Source organism: Cetorhinus maximus, chromosome 20 (genome assembly GCF_964194155.1).
Source record: "Cetorhinus maximus chromosome 20, sCetMax3.hap1.1, whole genome shotgun sequence".
In the NCBI taxonomy this organism is placed as follows: Eukaryota; Metazoa; Chordata; class Chondrichthyes; order Lamniformes; family Cetorhinidae; genus Cetorhinus; species Cetorhinus maximus.
This window is the reverse complement of record NC_135898.1, coordinates 74,476,396-74,490,925: the sequence shown is the minus strand read 5'-3', so window position 1 is coordinate 74,490,925 and position 14,530 is coordinate 74,476,396. Positions and strand designations below refer to the sequence as shown.

At 42.9% G+C, this 14,530-nt stretch overlaps 1 protein-coding gene across 2 annotated transcripts in view; it reads right to left on the bottom strand.

Moving 5' to 3' along the window:
* Positions 1–14,530, bottom strand: part of adgra1b (adhesion G protein-coupled receptor A1b) — a 537,318-nt gene that overhangs the window by 69,931 nt on the left and 452,857 nt on the right. Inside the window, exon 1 of one of the 2 annotated variants that reach the window (XM_078564921.1) lies at positions 10,059–10,085. The exons of the other annotated variant lie outside the window; for it this stretch is intronic. Within the exon in view, the coding sequence (XP_078421047.1) occupies positions 10,059–10,070 (12 nt within the window). The 5' untranslated portion in view covers positions 10,071–10,085. Of the gene's footprint in view, positions 1–10,058; positions 10,086–14,530 lie in introns of those variants that run through there. 2 annotated transcript variants of the gene reach the window in all.

Below are 14,530 nucleotides of genomic sequence, written 5' to 3'. Positions count from 1 at the left end.
ATGAAAAATAGTCGAGTTACTGGGAATCTCCAGATCATCATCACATATTCTAAAGATAATCTGATCATGAATACAATAATTTTGTTTAGTTTTATGAGAGTTATTTGAAGCTTGGAGAATCATTAAATATGAAAGGACTGTCTGTCACGTTCCTCCAAAGACAACTGCCTCCCAACTTGAAAAAGCCAGGAAGGTATTAGTGAAATATCATCAGATGGGTGATGGAGGGACATGTTAACATGCCAGGAATAGTCATGTGGGAGCTGAAGAGTGTCAAGTTTATGATCAGAAATGGTGATAAAAATTGTTTGTGGGCATCACTGACAATGTCAGCATTTAATACCCATCCCTAATTGCCCTTCCTAAGGTGGAAGTGAGCTGCCTTCATGAGCCACACTTAGAGTGCTGCTAGATAGAGAGTTCCAGGATTTTGACTCAGGAACAGCAATATAATTCCAAGTTCCAAGGATGAGTGCAGCTCTGACAACACTCAAGAAGTTTGACACCATCCAGGACAATGCAGCCCACTTGATTGGCAACCCATCCACAAATGTTCACTCCCTCCACCACTGACGTACAGTAGCAGCAGTGTGTACCATCCACAAGATGCACTGCAGGAACTTACCAAGGTTCCTTAGACAGCACTTTCCAAACGCACGACCACTACCATCTACAACGACAAAAGCAGCAGACATGTGGGAACACCACCACCTGGAAGTTCCCCTCCAAGCCACACGCCATCCTGACTTGGAAATATATCACCATTCCTTCATTATCACTGGGTCAAAATCCTAGAACTCCCTCCCTAACAGCGCTCAGGGTGTACCTACACAGCATGGACTGCAAAGGTTCAAATAGGCAGCTCACCACCAAGTTCTCAAGGGCAATTTGGGATGGGCAATAAATGCTGGCCTAGTCAGCAAAGCCCACATCCCATGAATGAATAAAAAAAAGTCAGGATGATATGTGACTTGGAGGGGAACTTGCAGGTGGTGTTGTTCCCATACATCTGCCTCCCTTGCCCTTCTAGATGGTAAAGGTCACAAATTTGGAAGGTGCTGTCGAAGAAACATTGGCCAGTTGCTGAAGTGCATCTTGTAGATTGTACACACTGTTGCCTTGGTGAGCCCATGGTGGAGAGAGTGAATGTTTAAATGGTAGATAGGGTGCCGATCAAGTGGATTACTTTGTCCTGAATGGTGTTGAGCTTCTTGAGTGTTCTTGGAGCTGTACTCAACCAGGCAAGTGAAGTGTATTCCATCACACTCTTGATTTGTGCCTTGTCCCTGACAGGCTTTGGGGAGTCAGGAGGTGAGTTACTCACTGTAGAATTTCCAGCCTCTGAGCTGCTTTTGTAGCCACAGAATTAATATGGCTGGTCCAGTTCAGCTTCTGGTCAATGTGACCCCTTGATGTTGATAGTGGGTGACTCAATTATGTTAATGCTGTTAAATGTCAAGGGAAATGATTAGACTCTCTCATACCAATGGTATCAATGTTGCTTCTTTGCCAAAGTATCAAGTGTGGGTGTTTCAGGAAGAAGCAATCCAATGTCGATTGGAGTAAAAGATGAATTTCTTTCCAGTCCTATGGATGGCACAACTGTATCTGTGGAGTGTAGGTCACTGCATTGGTCAGGGATTATCTATTCGGGGTGTAATGAGTAAATGTGAAGCCTGATGAGTAGAGCAGAGTTTGAGTCACCTACCACTATCATTGTGGAAAATTTGAGAGTATTCACGTGCATGTGTGAGAATAGTTATTCAACAATGTAACCAACCTCATCATTAATCTTGATCAGCATGGTGTGACTGCCTTTCTGTAGGAAACTCTACTTCAGTATGAACACCAGGGAGTTCTAACTTTCTGACCCTCTTGAAGCTGGGCGCTTTGGGATTGAGGGGGGAGGGGACAGTAGGACACAGGAAACCCAGAAGTCAGGTTTTCCCTGCATACTGTAGAGTTCTAACTCCACAGTGTGCATGTGATATCGCTGGCTTGTTCCTCATATTAGAATCAGCAAGATTGCCAGGCTTGGCTTCCAGTTGAGCAGGAAACATTGGAGAAGCTGCTGCAGGACAAGATAGTTTTAAGTTCCGATGAGGGGAGCGGGTGCAAGGTGGGCATTAGAAATCGGAAGCTTGAGGGATCAGGGGCAGAGTGTTGAGCTAGAGGTTGGGAGATCAGAGGCACAGGGGTATCAGAGGCCTCATGTGGGAGTTTGGAGGTCTCAAGGTGGGGAGGGAGAGGCCTTGTAGGATGGAAGGGTGGTGATGGTGGGTTGGGGGTGGGGTGGTGGGGGAGGTGGAGGTCAAGGTGATTGGCAAGGCTGATATACTGGTAACAGCAGTTAAATGGGAAGGCTTTTGCTTACTTCCAGGATCCAACAGGCCGGTCTTCCTTTAGCCAATGGTTTCCCAAAACTAGGAAACCTGGCTGGCCAGAGTTAAATTTGAAATGGTGGGTCAATATGAGGCATGTGGTATTATAATAATATTTAAATGGACAACCTACTTCCTGGGAGTGGTGTTTCACTTGACCCCCACCCAAAACTGGAGGTGGACAGGTTGAAGGAGTGGTAAGGTTAGGGTTCAGAGTTTAAACATTTTAACCTCCCACATGAGCCAATCTTGCCCTTTTTAGATTACATTTCTGTGCTCCCAGTTGTTGTTGAATAAAGGCAACACCTATCTGTTCCTTCTTACGATAAATCATACATTTTCCCCTTTATTTGTGGAGAGACATTAGTTTGATGTCAGTCATTTTGAGAGTTAGTCTGGCTTATTGTGCAGTCAGGTTCCAGGCACCTGGAGCATGCTGCTGGATTGTAGCATGATCTCCACCCTGCTAATCTAGGCATCATCTTTGACAGAGCCCTCATACACAGACCCTCATCAAGACTGCAGAAAAAATTAAACCCACAACAAGCACCTCAGTAAACTAGCCAGTACCTCATTGGAATCACCGGCCAAGACCTTAAGGACCTCTGTTCTTGCCATCATGTACTCAACTGCAGAATACTGTGCCCCAGTATGGTTCTAATTTGCCCACACCATGCGTACCAATGTGCTACTCAACTCAACAATGCACATCATCACAGGTACTCTTCAAGCAACTCAACTCCCCTGGTTCCCAGTCCACCAAACCCTGACATTAGGAGGGTAATTACAGCAGGCAAGCTATTGGAGAATGTCTACTCCAACACAAGCCTGCCTTTACTCAATGACCTCCTCAATCCACCAGCAGTACGCCTCCCCTCGCGCCACCCATATGCTTAAATCCACCACACCGAGTAATAACAGCTGAGAAATTATGGCAGGAAGACTGGGAGGAGAAAACATCCACCAGAAACCATTTTCTCATCATAGACCCCACCGCTCGTCCATCCAGCTTTGATCTACCACAGCAACACAGGGCCCTTTTAAACTGTTTTCAGACTGGTCAGGCCCTCTGTGCAGCCATCCAACATCAGAAAAGTTTCCAAGACCATCCAGGATGTGGGTGTGGTGCAGTCCAAACAATGACACGCATTGTTGTGGCAAGTCCGCTGACTAAATTTGAAGGCGAGCTTAAAGAACCCCATCTAGTCACTGACAAGCTATTGCTTGGCTCTGTGACAATGTGCACGCTAAATAAATGACAAAGTGTCCATCTTTGTTTGGGACTCTCTTGGGAAGTCAACGCTTTCTTTCACGTTAGCTTGATATTTCTCTCTAATCAACATGTTACTGATTTACCAGAGTAAACTCAGCAAGTGCACAGATGAAGTTCTTCAAATGGTTAGCTGAGATCTGTAGTTGTATCTGAACCTTTCACGTCTGGCGACAATGGTCAGGTTATTCAAAGATTGCAGGCACTTGGCATTTCAGAGATGAGGATACAGTTCTGACCTACATTTACCAAGCATCTGAGGAGATTATCCTTGGCTGAGATATGGTGATGGTTATTAAAGGATAGTGGGGCTCTTGAATGTAAAATGCTTTGGGACATCTTAAGATTATGAAAGGCACTATATAAATGCAAGTCATTCTTTTTGATAGGGCAGTCCCTTAAGTCTTATTGAGTCTTTTAGATTGTAGTGGGCAGAAGGGAATCATGGCATATCTGACTTGTTTGTGTTGAGTTTCTCCTTATGCCTTGAATAGGCATCTCCTGTTTCTCTCCAGGCCTCCATCTTCAGATTTGTTGTTGACAGTTTGAGGTAAAGTATCAAAAGTGTTCCCTGAGTATTGTGGGTTTTATATTCTTGGCTTTCAGGCAACATGCAACAACTTTGGAGGCATTGAGGGAAGTTGATTTTTAGCAGGAGGACTAAATCAACCTACATTCAAAGTTTTTCCTTTTTAATACCATTGAAGATCCTCTCTGGTAGCTCAGGAAGATCTCAATAGAAAGCTGAAATCTAGAAGTCATTGATGTGCAGCTGCTTTTTGGCTCTTGCACAGCAGACTAACTTATTTTGTTTTATAATTGTAGAGTGTTTTGGATCAGTGGGCATGGGGATAAACATCCTGTGAGCTTTCTTCAGGGTTCACACAAATCAGTTGCACGATCTTAAGGAGAGATTTCAGAGATTCTCGGATGAAAGGGATAGGCCTATTTTTCTTCTGTGCCTTCAGGGTTATCAAAGAAGCAGATGTTTTTGTAATGTTCTTGGTTGTCATAAAAATGTATCTATGGTTATCTGTTGATTTTTGTTCATTGTGCCGCTCAGCTCAAAAGGGTGGCAGTGTGCTGGTATATGCAAAACAGGAACTCAATCCAACCTCACCCAACAACATTACAGTCCTAGTAGATTTTAAGGTAGTGAGGGTCCACCTGCACCCCACTTGTTTGGCCAGGAATGTCTCAGGAATCTATGCTGCTGCTGTGTACTCACTTCCTAATTGCAGTAAGGAACCTGGATTCATCGAGCACCTAATCAAGACAGTCGACAAAATTCAATCTGACACCAGAAAGAAGGAATTGTCATCTTAGCAAGTTTCAATCAAATGAACACTGACCTGATTTGTAGTGATACTGTCCTTCAACAGACAGTAGATAAACCTACGAGAAGCAGTTTTGGATCAGAGCCAACTTGTGCTCCCACTACAAAGAAAGTGAGATCATGTGCCTTCTTGATAATGGTGACCATAAGACCCTCTTCTGGTCTCCCTGACTGCCAACCCTACATCATCCCAGTGTATCAATCAGGTGCATCGTGAGGCCATTCAGGTCTCTGATTCCCCAGCTTTCAGCTGCTGGTTATCTTCCCACTCTTGGTCCGAAGTATTTGATTCTTCTACCACTTCTTGTTCATTTTGGCAGGAAGAATAAAAAAGGAGCTTATTATCTAAATGGTGAGAGATTGCACAGCTCTGAGATTCAGAGGGATCTGGGTGTTCTAGTGCATGAATCACAAATGATTCATACGCAGGTACAGCAGGTAATTAGGAAAGCTAATACAATGTTATAATTTATTGTGAGGGGAATTGATAACAAAAGTAGGGAGGTTATGCTTCAGTTGTACAGGGCATTGGTGAGACCATGTCTGGAGTATCGTGTACAGTACTGGTCTCCTTATTTAAAGAAAGGTATAAATGCATTAGAGGCAGTTCAGAGAAGGTTTACTAGACTAATAGCAGGAATGGGCGGGTTGTCTTATGAGGAAAGGCTGGACAGGTTAGGCTTGTATGCACTGGAGTTTTGAACAGTAAAAGGCAACTTAATCGAAACCTTTAAGATCCTGAGGGGTCTTGACAGGGTGGATGTGGAGAGGATGTTTCCTCTTGTGAGAGAATCTAGAACTAGGGGGTCACTGTTTAAAAATAAGGGGTCGCTCATTTAAGACAGAGACGAAGAGAAATTTTTTCTCTCAGTGGGTTGTGAGTCTTTGGGACTCTCTTCCTCAAAAGGCGGTGGAAGCAGAGTCTTTGAATATTTTTAAGGCAGAGCTAGATAGATTCTTGGATTAACAAGGGGGTGACAGGTTATCGGGGTGGCGGGGGGGGGCAGCAATGTGGGGTTGAGGTTACATTCAGATCAGCCATGAGATTATTGAATAATGGAGCAGGCTCGAATGGCTGAGTGGCCTACTCCTGCTCCTGCTCCTAATTTGTATGTTTTACTACATGTTTTTATTTATTCTTTCATGGGATAAGGGTGTCGCTGGCAAGGACAGCATTTGTTGCCCATCCCTAATTTCCCTTTGAACTCAGTGGTTTGCTAGGCCATTTCAGAGAGAAGTTTAGGGTCAACCACACTGCTGGTGTGGGTTGGAATCATATGTAGGCCACACCAGGTAAGAATGGCAGATTTCCTTCCCTAAAGGGCATTAGTGAACCAGACGGGTTGTTATAACAAACAATGATAGTTTCATGGTCACCATTACTGAGATTAGTTTTATATTAATTGAATTTAAATTCCACCAGCTGCTGTGGTGGGATTTGAACCCATGTCCCCAGAGCTTATTGTCCTGGCATTAGCCTGGGTCTCTGGGTTACTAATCCAATGACATTACCAGTACACCACCGCCTCCCCCTAATTCTGATGCATTTCAGTACCCCTGGCTGTCGGCAATGAATTTATACTTTTCTTGTAGGAGTGTTCGAATTCACCAAAGTGACAAAGTTTGGATCATCCCTAATCCACAAACATCAAAGGCTTTTCCACAGTGGGGGTTTCCAGGAGGGGAAGGAGTACCATAACAAGGTCCAACCTGCCATTGCAAAAGCAAAAGCACACTTCTATCATGATCAGCGAATGCACTTGAAGGAGGATAATACATTAGCGTGGTATCAACACATTGGGCAGGATTTACCGCACCCGCCCACTGCTGGGATCTCACAGTCCCACCACAAGTCAATGGACTTCTGGCTGGGGCACCACCCGCCTGTGACGGAGCCGGAAAATCCCAGCCATTAAACTAATGATGCCATCTCCCTCGCACTCTCAGATAATTGCTGTTCCTGATGGAGATCAGTCCCAGCCGCTCTCCATCGCCATGTCATTAATAGGTATTTTGCAGATGTTGCTGGTGACATGATATCTCTGAACTTTTCCCAATTACCGACATTTCTACTGGTAAGAAAACCCCCCTGGGATCCAACCATGGAAAGCCTTCTGATGGCTCTTGAGAGTCAAACCTGAAAAGTCAGCTGATCCAGGTACAGTTCCATCCAAGCTTAACTGACTCTTAGCCTATGAGTTATGTTCTGTTATGCAATGTCTTGAATACTTCCTTTGCTAGGGGAAGAGTTCCATGTCAATGGAAGCAAGCAACTTGTTCCAGTGCCAAAGCAACAGCCAGCAACAATGGACGATCTACGCCCATTGCCTTGACAGACCACTTCTCTAAGATTGTGGAGCCGATGGTAACTAAGTGGTTACTATCAGGCATCAGTTTGTTAGCCAGGCTGATAGATCGACAACCCGCTGTCTGGTTGATGTTGCAAACTTTCTTTGTAAAAGCACCGATAAGCTGGGAACAACCTTAACCATTATTATAACGGATTTTTCAAAGGCTTTTGACAAGGTTGATCATACAGTTGTGGTTAAGAAGTTGATAGAAGTTAAACAAATGTGAGATTCCTCTTCAATGGATTGCTGACTTCCTCACTGACCACACTAAGTGTTGGATACTGTGGATGTCTATCTGACAGTCACGGAGTATAGGCTATGGACTGCAGTCAGTGAGCTTCAGGAAACTCTTGAGACCCTCAATGAATGGTGTGGGGAAACAGTGTGCACTTAAACTCAATGCAGCTAAATGCATTGTCATGCCAGTAGACTGTGGTAGACATGAGCACATGCCCCTGGACATAAAGTTAGGCAATTACATTCTGACAGAGGTGAAAGCCTTGAAAATCCTGGGTATATACATTCACGCTGACTTGAAGTGGAATGGCCAAGTGGACAGATTGCTAAAGAATCCCTTTGAGACTCCCTGTCCATGACCTGTTGTTGACCCACATTGGCTACATCCGTTCCCTTGGCCGAATATGCTGCATCTGTGTGGCATGCTGGTCTCAGACAGACGCAAACCGCCCAGATCGAAAGAATATGGAAGTGTGTCCTGAGATTGATCTTAGGCTCTCAGTACCAGTCGTACAACAGTGTCCTTCATGTCACAAAGCTCAAGATTTTACAAACAAGGAGAGTTAATATTTGTACTAAATTTGGAAGACCTCTTATGCAATCTCCCCAATTTCAGAACTGGTCACTTTCACCACATTCAGTGCAATCAAGGCAACTCAGGAGTTCAACTAAATTCAACCTTACAAGATGCAGAATGGAAAGGTACTGATATTGCCCTATTCCTTACATGGTTTGGGTCCTCAGTGAAGTAACTAAATAATGAAATTTATATGTACTTTAGTGCATATAATGTAGGAATTAGTTTATAATTTTAATTCAACATTACCCTTCTTTTAATATCTTGCTGAATTTGTTTGTCTATTTTTGCTGCCACATTGTTACCTGTTTGCATGTTTTTAATCTGATTACTTAGTCTAAGCAAATACAATGTCTCAAAACCTCGGGGCCAAAGCAATGCCGGATTTCAGGTCTTGCTGGTTTCGAGCTGTCGGTGCTTCAGGTCAGTCCAGGTTGGATGGGGCCAAGGGTCGCTCTGAGTGTGGGAATAGACTGGCTCGCAAGCAGCGAAGGGAATAACTAGCCAGACACCACACTGTGTCAATGCAGACCCTAGCCGAATTGTCCAGGTAGATTCTTTTTATTTATTTTACTCAATTAAAATCGATGCATGGCACATTCTAAAAAGTCCAGCTTTTGGACAACTCTGGTTTTTGGATGCCAGATTTGAGACACTGTATTGTATAGGAATTTTTCGAAGTAAGCTACATTGTAATTCAGCCTTTGGGCTCTGAACATATTTCTTGAATAAAATAACACTATTAAAATTATTTGATAAATCAATTGGGCTTTTAGTTTCTGAAACAATGGGGAGAATCAGGTAGGGATTCCTGCAGCCACCTCCCCGTCCTACCCTTGATATCCTTACCCCGCTGGGTTTCTTGCTTACTGCATGCAAGCACTTGCAGAAGATGCAGCCTAGATTCCTGCCCCATTTGCCATTCTTGCTGACACCTCCAAGGATTGCCTGGTGGAACCTGCCAATGATCTTTGCATTACTGAAAGGAATGCCACAAAACCGAGAGAATGGGGGAAGAGGGTCTTGTAGATGCCTCTTCTCCCTTCAATTCAGCCTCAGACACAACTTCTGTAGCCCTTGGCTGAGGCCTACAAAGATTTGCCTCTTTAGTGCCCTGTGGTCCTTTAAGTGCCTTCTCATCTCTTTAAGTGCTACAGTGCTAGTCCTGTTGCAGTACCTCTGTGGTTATCCTGAGGGCCGATGGCAGGCTCCCACCAGCACCTGCCATGAATATCTAATGACCGCTGATCACATGAAAATGGCCCAGGGTCATCTGGTGTTGGGGCACAGAGCACCAGTCCTTCCTAACCTTGTAAGGACAGTAAAAGGCACATCCAGCCCACATCTTAAATCTCTGTATTTTGTTTTCTGTCTTGCTAGGCTAACAGCTAGGGCTTAATGATTAATCCTGACTGTGCCAAGTAAAGTTTACATAGGATTTCCACTATTTTTTCAGTACCAGAAAATATCACTTGCTAGATTAGTTTTGTACAGCTATTAATAAAATTTATTTGTACTGAAACAATTTACAGCAATAAAACTATTATGAATTATTTGCAACACATGAATCTAGGATGCCCACTTCGACCATCTTGGATCCTTGAAATGGAAAGGATAGGGGAGAAACCCCGGGCCACTGTTAGCCTGCTGGAACATCAACAGGGCAGATACCCTGCCTGCTGCTTTCAGCTGGCAGTGACACCATCCCATATCCCCAGGACAGGATCCTGTAAATAACCAGAACATGTATTCATGCCTGTTGCTGCACAATGGAAGAACCCTGTATTGGCACTGGAGTCTGGGAGTGAAGGGTGGTGCTCCAATGGGAGAGTAAGGGTGGGGGGAGGTGGGATGGGCCAAAGACCTTCATCCGGTTAAACAGAGGTTAATTATTTTATTATCGTACCTGAGGTAACATTGGCAATAGGATAATTGTCAACCTCCAAATTATTATAAATGTTAAGTCATTAGTTGCTACTAACAGCTTGGCAACCCAATGTTCGATAGTAGAAATGAATGGAGTCTATCATGAGATCTGATAATCAGAAAAAATTGAACATCTTGTGATTAGGTATTTGAATATAGAGCTGCCATTCACATTCCTTTGCAATCAGGCCCTTTTTATTCAGTACGGAACAGTCATTCATAACACCATCACAATCATTGTACTTATATGAACAGTCTATCACAACTGTTCATATCATAACAGGCAAGATTTCTGCAGTAAAATATGTTTTTTCCTGACAATGTGTTATCTTAGCAGAAATGAAAAAGCAATACAAATTACTGGAGATATTTAAAAATCTGAAGAGCGTTTCTTTAATTCTTAAAAATATAAACCATGTTATTATAGAACACTGATGCATCAAATTGTCAGTAGCAAGTAATGATTGATCACTTTAGGTAGCATTTTGAAAGTGAATAATCATCCAACTGTTAAGTTTAGCCCCAGGAAAAATGGCGGTGGAATGGTAATGCAGCTGTAAATCCACCGCCTACATTTCCAGTGGGCAGAGAGAATTGAAATATCCAACTGTATCACCCAGAATCCTAGGAAAATGTGATTATTATTGAACTAAATGTTTAGTGTTCTCTTCTTTATAGGCTTTATAATCAGGCTGCTTTTGGTGATGTTGCAACAGCAGAAAGTGCACTTTCCACGATACGCAGTTACAGCGCCTGTATTAATGATATCGTCCACATACCTTAATATAATATTTACTATGCTTAATTTACAATACGTCTTTCCTCATCCGCATTACATTTACTATGTTTGTTTCTCATTACTATATCTTCCACCATACCATGCTCAACGTACTTACAATGCTTAATATGTAAGAAACCTATGTCGTGCTACCTAAAGGCATATTCTATACAATTTGTGGTATTGGAATTAATCTTGCACCTGATTATAGCTCAATCATTTCAATAGTTACTTTCCTCAGGAAAACACTGAGGTAAACCTGAGCCTCCCTTGGCACTAATATCATATACTTAACTGATGGGGGAAACTGTGTATGTGTAGGCAGACACAAGACAAAGTGAGTGTGTGTGCACAAATGCATGTATGTACAAAGACAACTTCAAGTCAGTGCCAGGAGATATAGTCTTATAATTAATAGATGTCTCTCAATACTCAACCAATAATAACAAGGCAACTTAATCTATAAATTTATATGTTTTTCCTCAAGTCGCAATATACATCATATGTTACAATTGGAAATGTTATGTCTATTCATTGCATACTAATTTTATTGCATGCCTCACCAGCACCTGATTGGCTCAAGTGTCATATCCAAAAAGCATAAATCACTTAGCTAAATGCTACTGATTGCCCGAAGTATCGCTGAATACTTTGGAATGCTACCAACAAGCAGGCAATAAGCAGGAGGCAACAAACAATGGCAAATAAATAACTGGCAAGTAGGAGATGTGTTTTTATAATGATAGTGCACAGCTCCTTATAGCTCCATCAGCCTTTGCTCTAGTGCACTGTTGCTGCCAATGGCCTTTTCTGACACATGCCTTGCAGAATTGCTGGAAAGCTGGGCATTTCCTTGGTGCATGGAGAAGGCCACTTCTTCCACATGTCTTTCCAGGCTGGAGTGTTCTAGTAAGAGCATCAACAATTGGGGCTGTGTTTAGGACCTGGAAGATTCATTGACCTGCAAGGATCACTTCGTATCTACATCCATCCTTGAGTAGCTCTTCGATGCTACACATTTTGGGCTTGTCTAGCAGATCTTTCTGGAAATCTTGGCTGGGAGTGGATGCGATCACCAACTCAACAATCCTGTCTGCTAGCTCTGCGCTAGAAAAATCACAGCATGTACCCTTTTCTCTGCATCTGCTGATGAAGTGGTCTATGTATTCCATAGGCTGTTGTCAAAATGACATGAACTCTAGCCAATGAACCTGAACAATGAACCAGTCTTCCAATGTAGTCCATATCTTTTAGGGATCCTTTAGCTCTTCTGCTGTTAATCCTGACATGTTCAGCCTGTGTAGACCTTCATTCCCAATTGCTAGGCGAATCTTTATGGCTTGCTTGTCTGGTTCAGACATACCTGAATCAAGAAACCATGACTCTGTACTCTTTTTAAACATCTTGAATTTGGATAGTAGTTCAGCTAGATCCCAATTTAAAGTGGGGAATTTTGTGGACATTTTGACAATATCCTCTTACCTTCCTTCTCCTGTGATGATTATTTGAATAGAAACAATGTGCAAGGGTAAGGAGAAAAGGCAGGGCAATGGCACTAGGTCATAATGCTCATTTGGAGAGCCGGTGCAGACATGATGGGCCGAATGGCCTCCTTCTGTGCCGTTAAGATTCTGTGATTTGATAGTTTTTATTTGTTTTTTTCTTGTTTGACTCTCCCTTGCTCACTATCAATCCAGCCCACACACTGATCACTTGCCTTTCCCGACTGAGCTAACCCAGTGCTAGTCCTCTGTGCTGATCCTCTTGACACACTGTCTCACTCACAGAACCTACAGCCTCTATGTGGCGATCTCACCACGAGCGGTCCTTCTGCTTACCAGCCCTTTATTTGAGCACTATCCTGGCACTGTGTCTTCAAAGCTTTTCTGTGCAGTTACCACGGTGCGATTTCAACACTCTCTAATGCTACGGCTTTGCTGCGGTTGGACCAAAATGTCAAGGGGCATCTTATGCCACGTATCATGATATAAAACTGTTCACCATGTTGTACCTGTATTAAATCTTGCTGCCAGGCTGAGAACTATGTTATTTAGAAGGAACCACTACTGCACACCATGTCATGTTGTGTTATAATGATACAAAGGCACAGATCACTCACTAGGGATTAGGTAAACACGTTGTGGGTTCATTTATTAAGTCTAGGCGCAAGTGAACAGATATACATGGATATAAAGCTTGAAGAAACTCACCAAGGCTCCTTAGGCAACATCTTCCAAAACCACAACCACTACCATCTAGAAGGACAAGAGCAGCAGATAGATGGGAACACCATCACCTGGAAGATCCCCTCCAAGCCACTCACTATCCTGATTTGGAAATATATTGCCGTTCCTTCACTGTCGCTGGTTCAAAATCCTGGAACTCCCTGCCTAACAGCACTGTGGGTGTACCTACACCGCATGGACTGCAGCGGTTCAAGAAGGTAGCTCACCACCACCTTCTCAAGGGCAATTAGGGATGGGCAATAAATGCTGGCCTAGCCAGTGACATTCACATCCCATGAATAAATAAAAGAGTCACCGGCAGCTGAGCTGTGTGTGGTCTGCCTAAAAGCAAAAGTGAAACTGAAACTGGATTGCATGACACACTTCCTTTTAGTGATTTAAAGGCATCTTACAACAGGAGATGCCTTTTGTTGCTTTCTTGTTTAGTTGGTAATCTGATGACATTGTATAAGAGTGCTGTCCAATAAGATTCTGATGCTCACCAGTCATGTGACAATCAGGTTATCATATTCGACACATTATACAAAATAAATGCAATATTAATAAAATGTGCAAAACATTTGAAAATAGATTGAGGTTTTGAATCATCAGTGGTCAAGGTTGATACATTCAATGCCAGAACCAAGAGAACAGCTTTAAAAGGGTTTTGCAATCCAACTGTTCGGCTAAACAAGCTTGCAGTATACGCTCTCAAATGGTGGTGACAATCTGTTAACTAAAACAATTTGTTTATGATACTATACTCTTGGTTATTTAAAACACACAAATTTATTCAAGAGTAAATTATCTCTATTTTTATCAAAATCAATACATTAGAAGACTTAGGGAGCGAAAACAATCGATAAACCTCCATGTATTGGTTTATGTGATCTGATTCCTGCTTTGCTTACTCTCTGTCAAATGCCATTTCTGAATTCAGAATCAGGATGTTAAATAGACCCTTGGCCCATAGCCAACCACTTGTAATTTCTCCTTTTATGCTAATAGTGCCCTATTTTTTTTCCATTACTCATTTCAATAGATCTAGAAAGATGAAGACTGGGCAAATTTGGATGTTGCTGCACCAACCAGCTATGGGAGTGGATGGCATAGTGGTATTGTCGCTGGACCAGTAATTCAGAGACTCAGGGTAATGCTCTAGGGTCCCGGGTTCGAATCAGGCCACGGCAGATGGTAGAATTTGAATTCAATAAAAATCTAGAATTAAAAGTCTAACGATGACCATGGAACCATTCAACCCATAAAAACCCATCTGGTTCACTAATGCCCTTTAGGGAAGGAAATCTGTCATCCTTACCAACACGTGGCTCCAGACCAACAGCAATGTGGTTGACTCTGAAATGGCCTAGCAAGCCACTCAGTTGTAACAAACTACTAAAAAGGAATGAAACTGGACAAACCACCTGGCATCGACCTAGGCATCAGAAA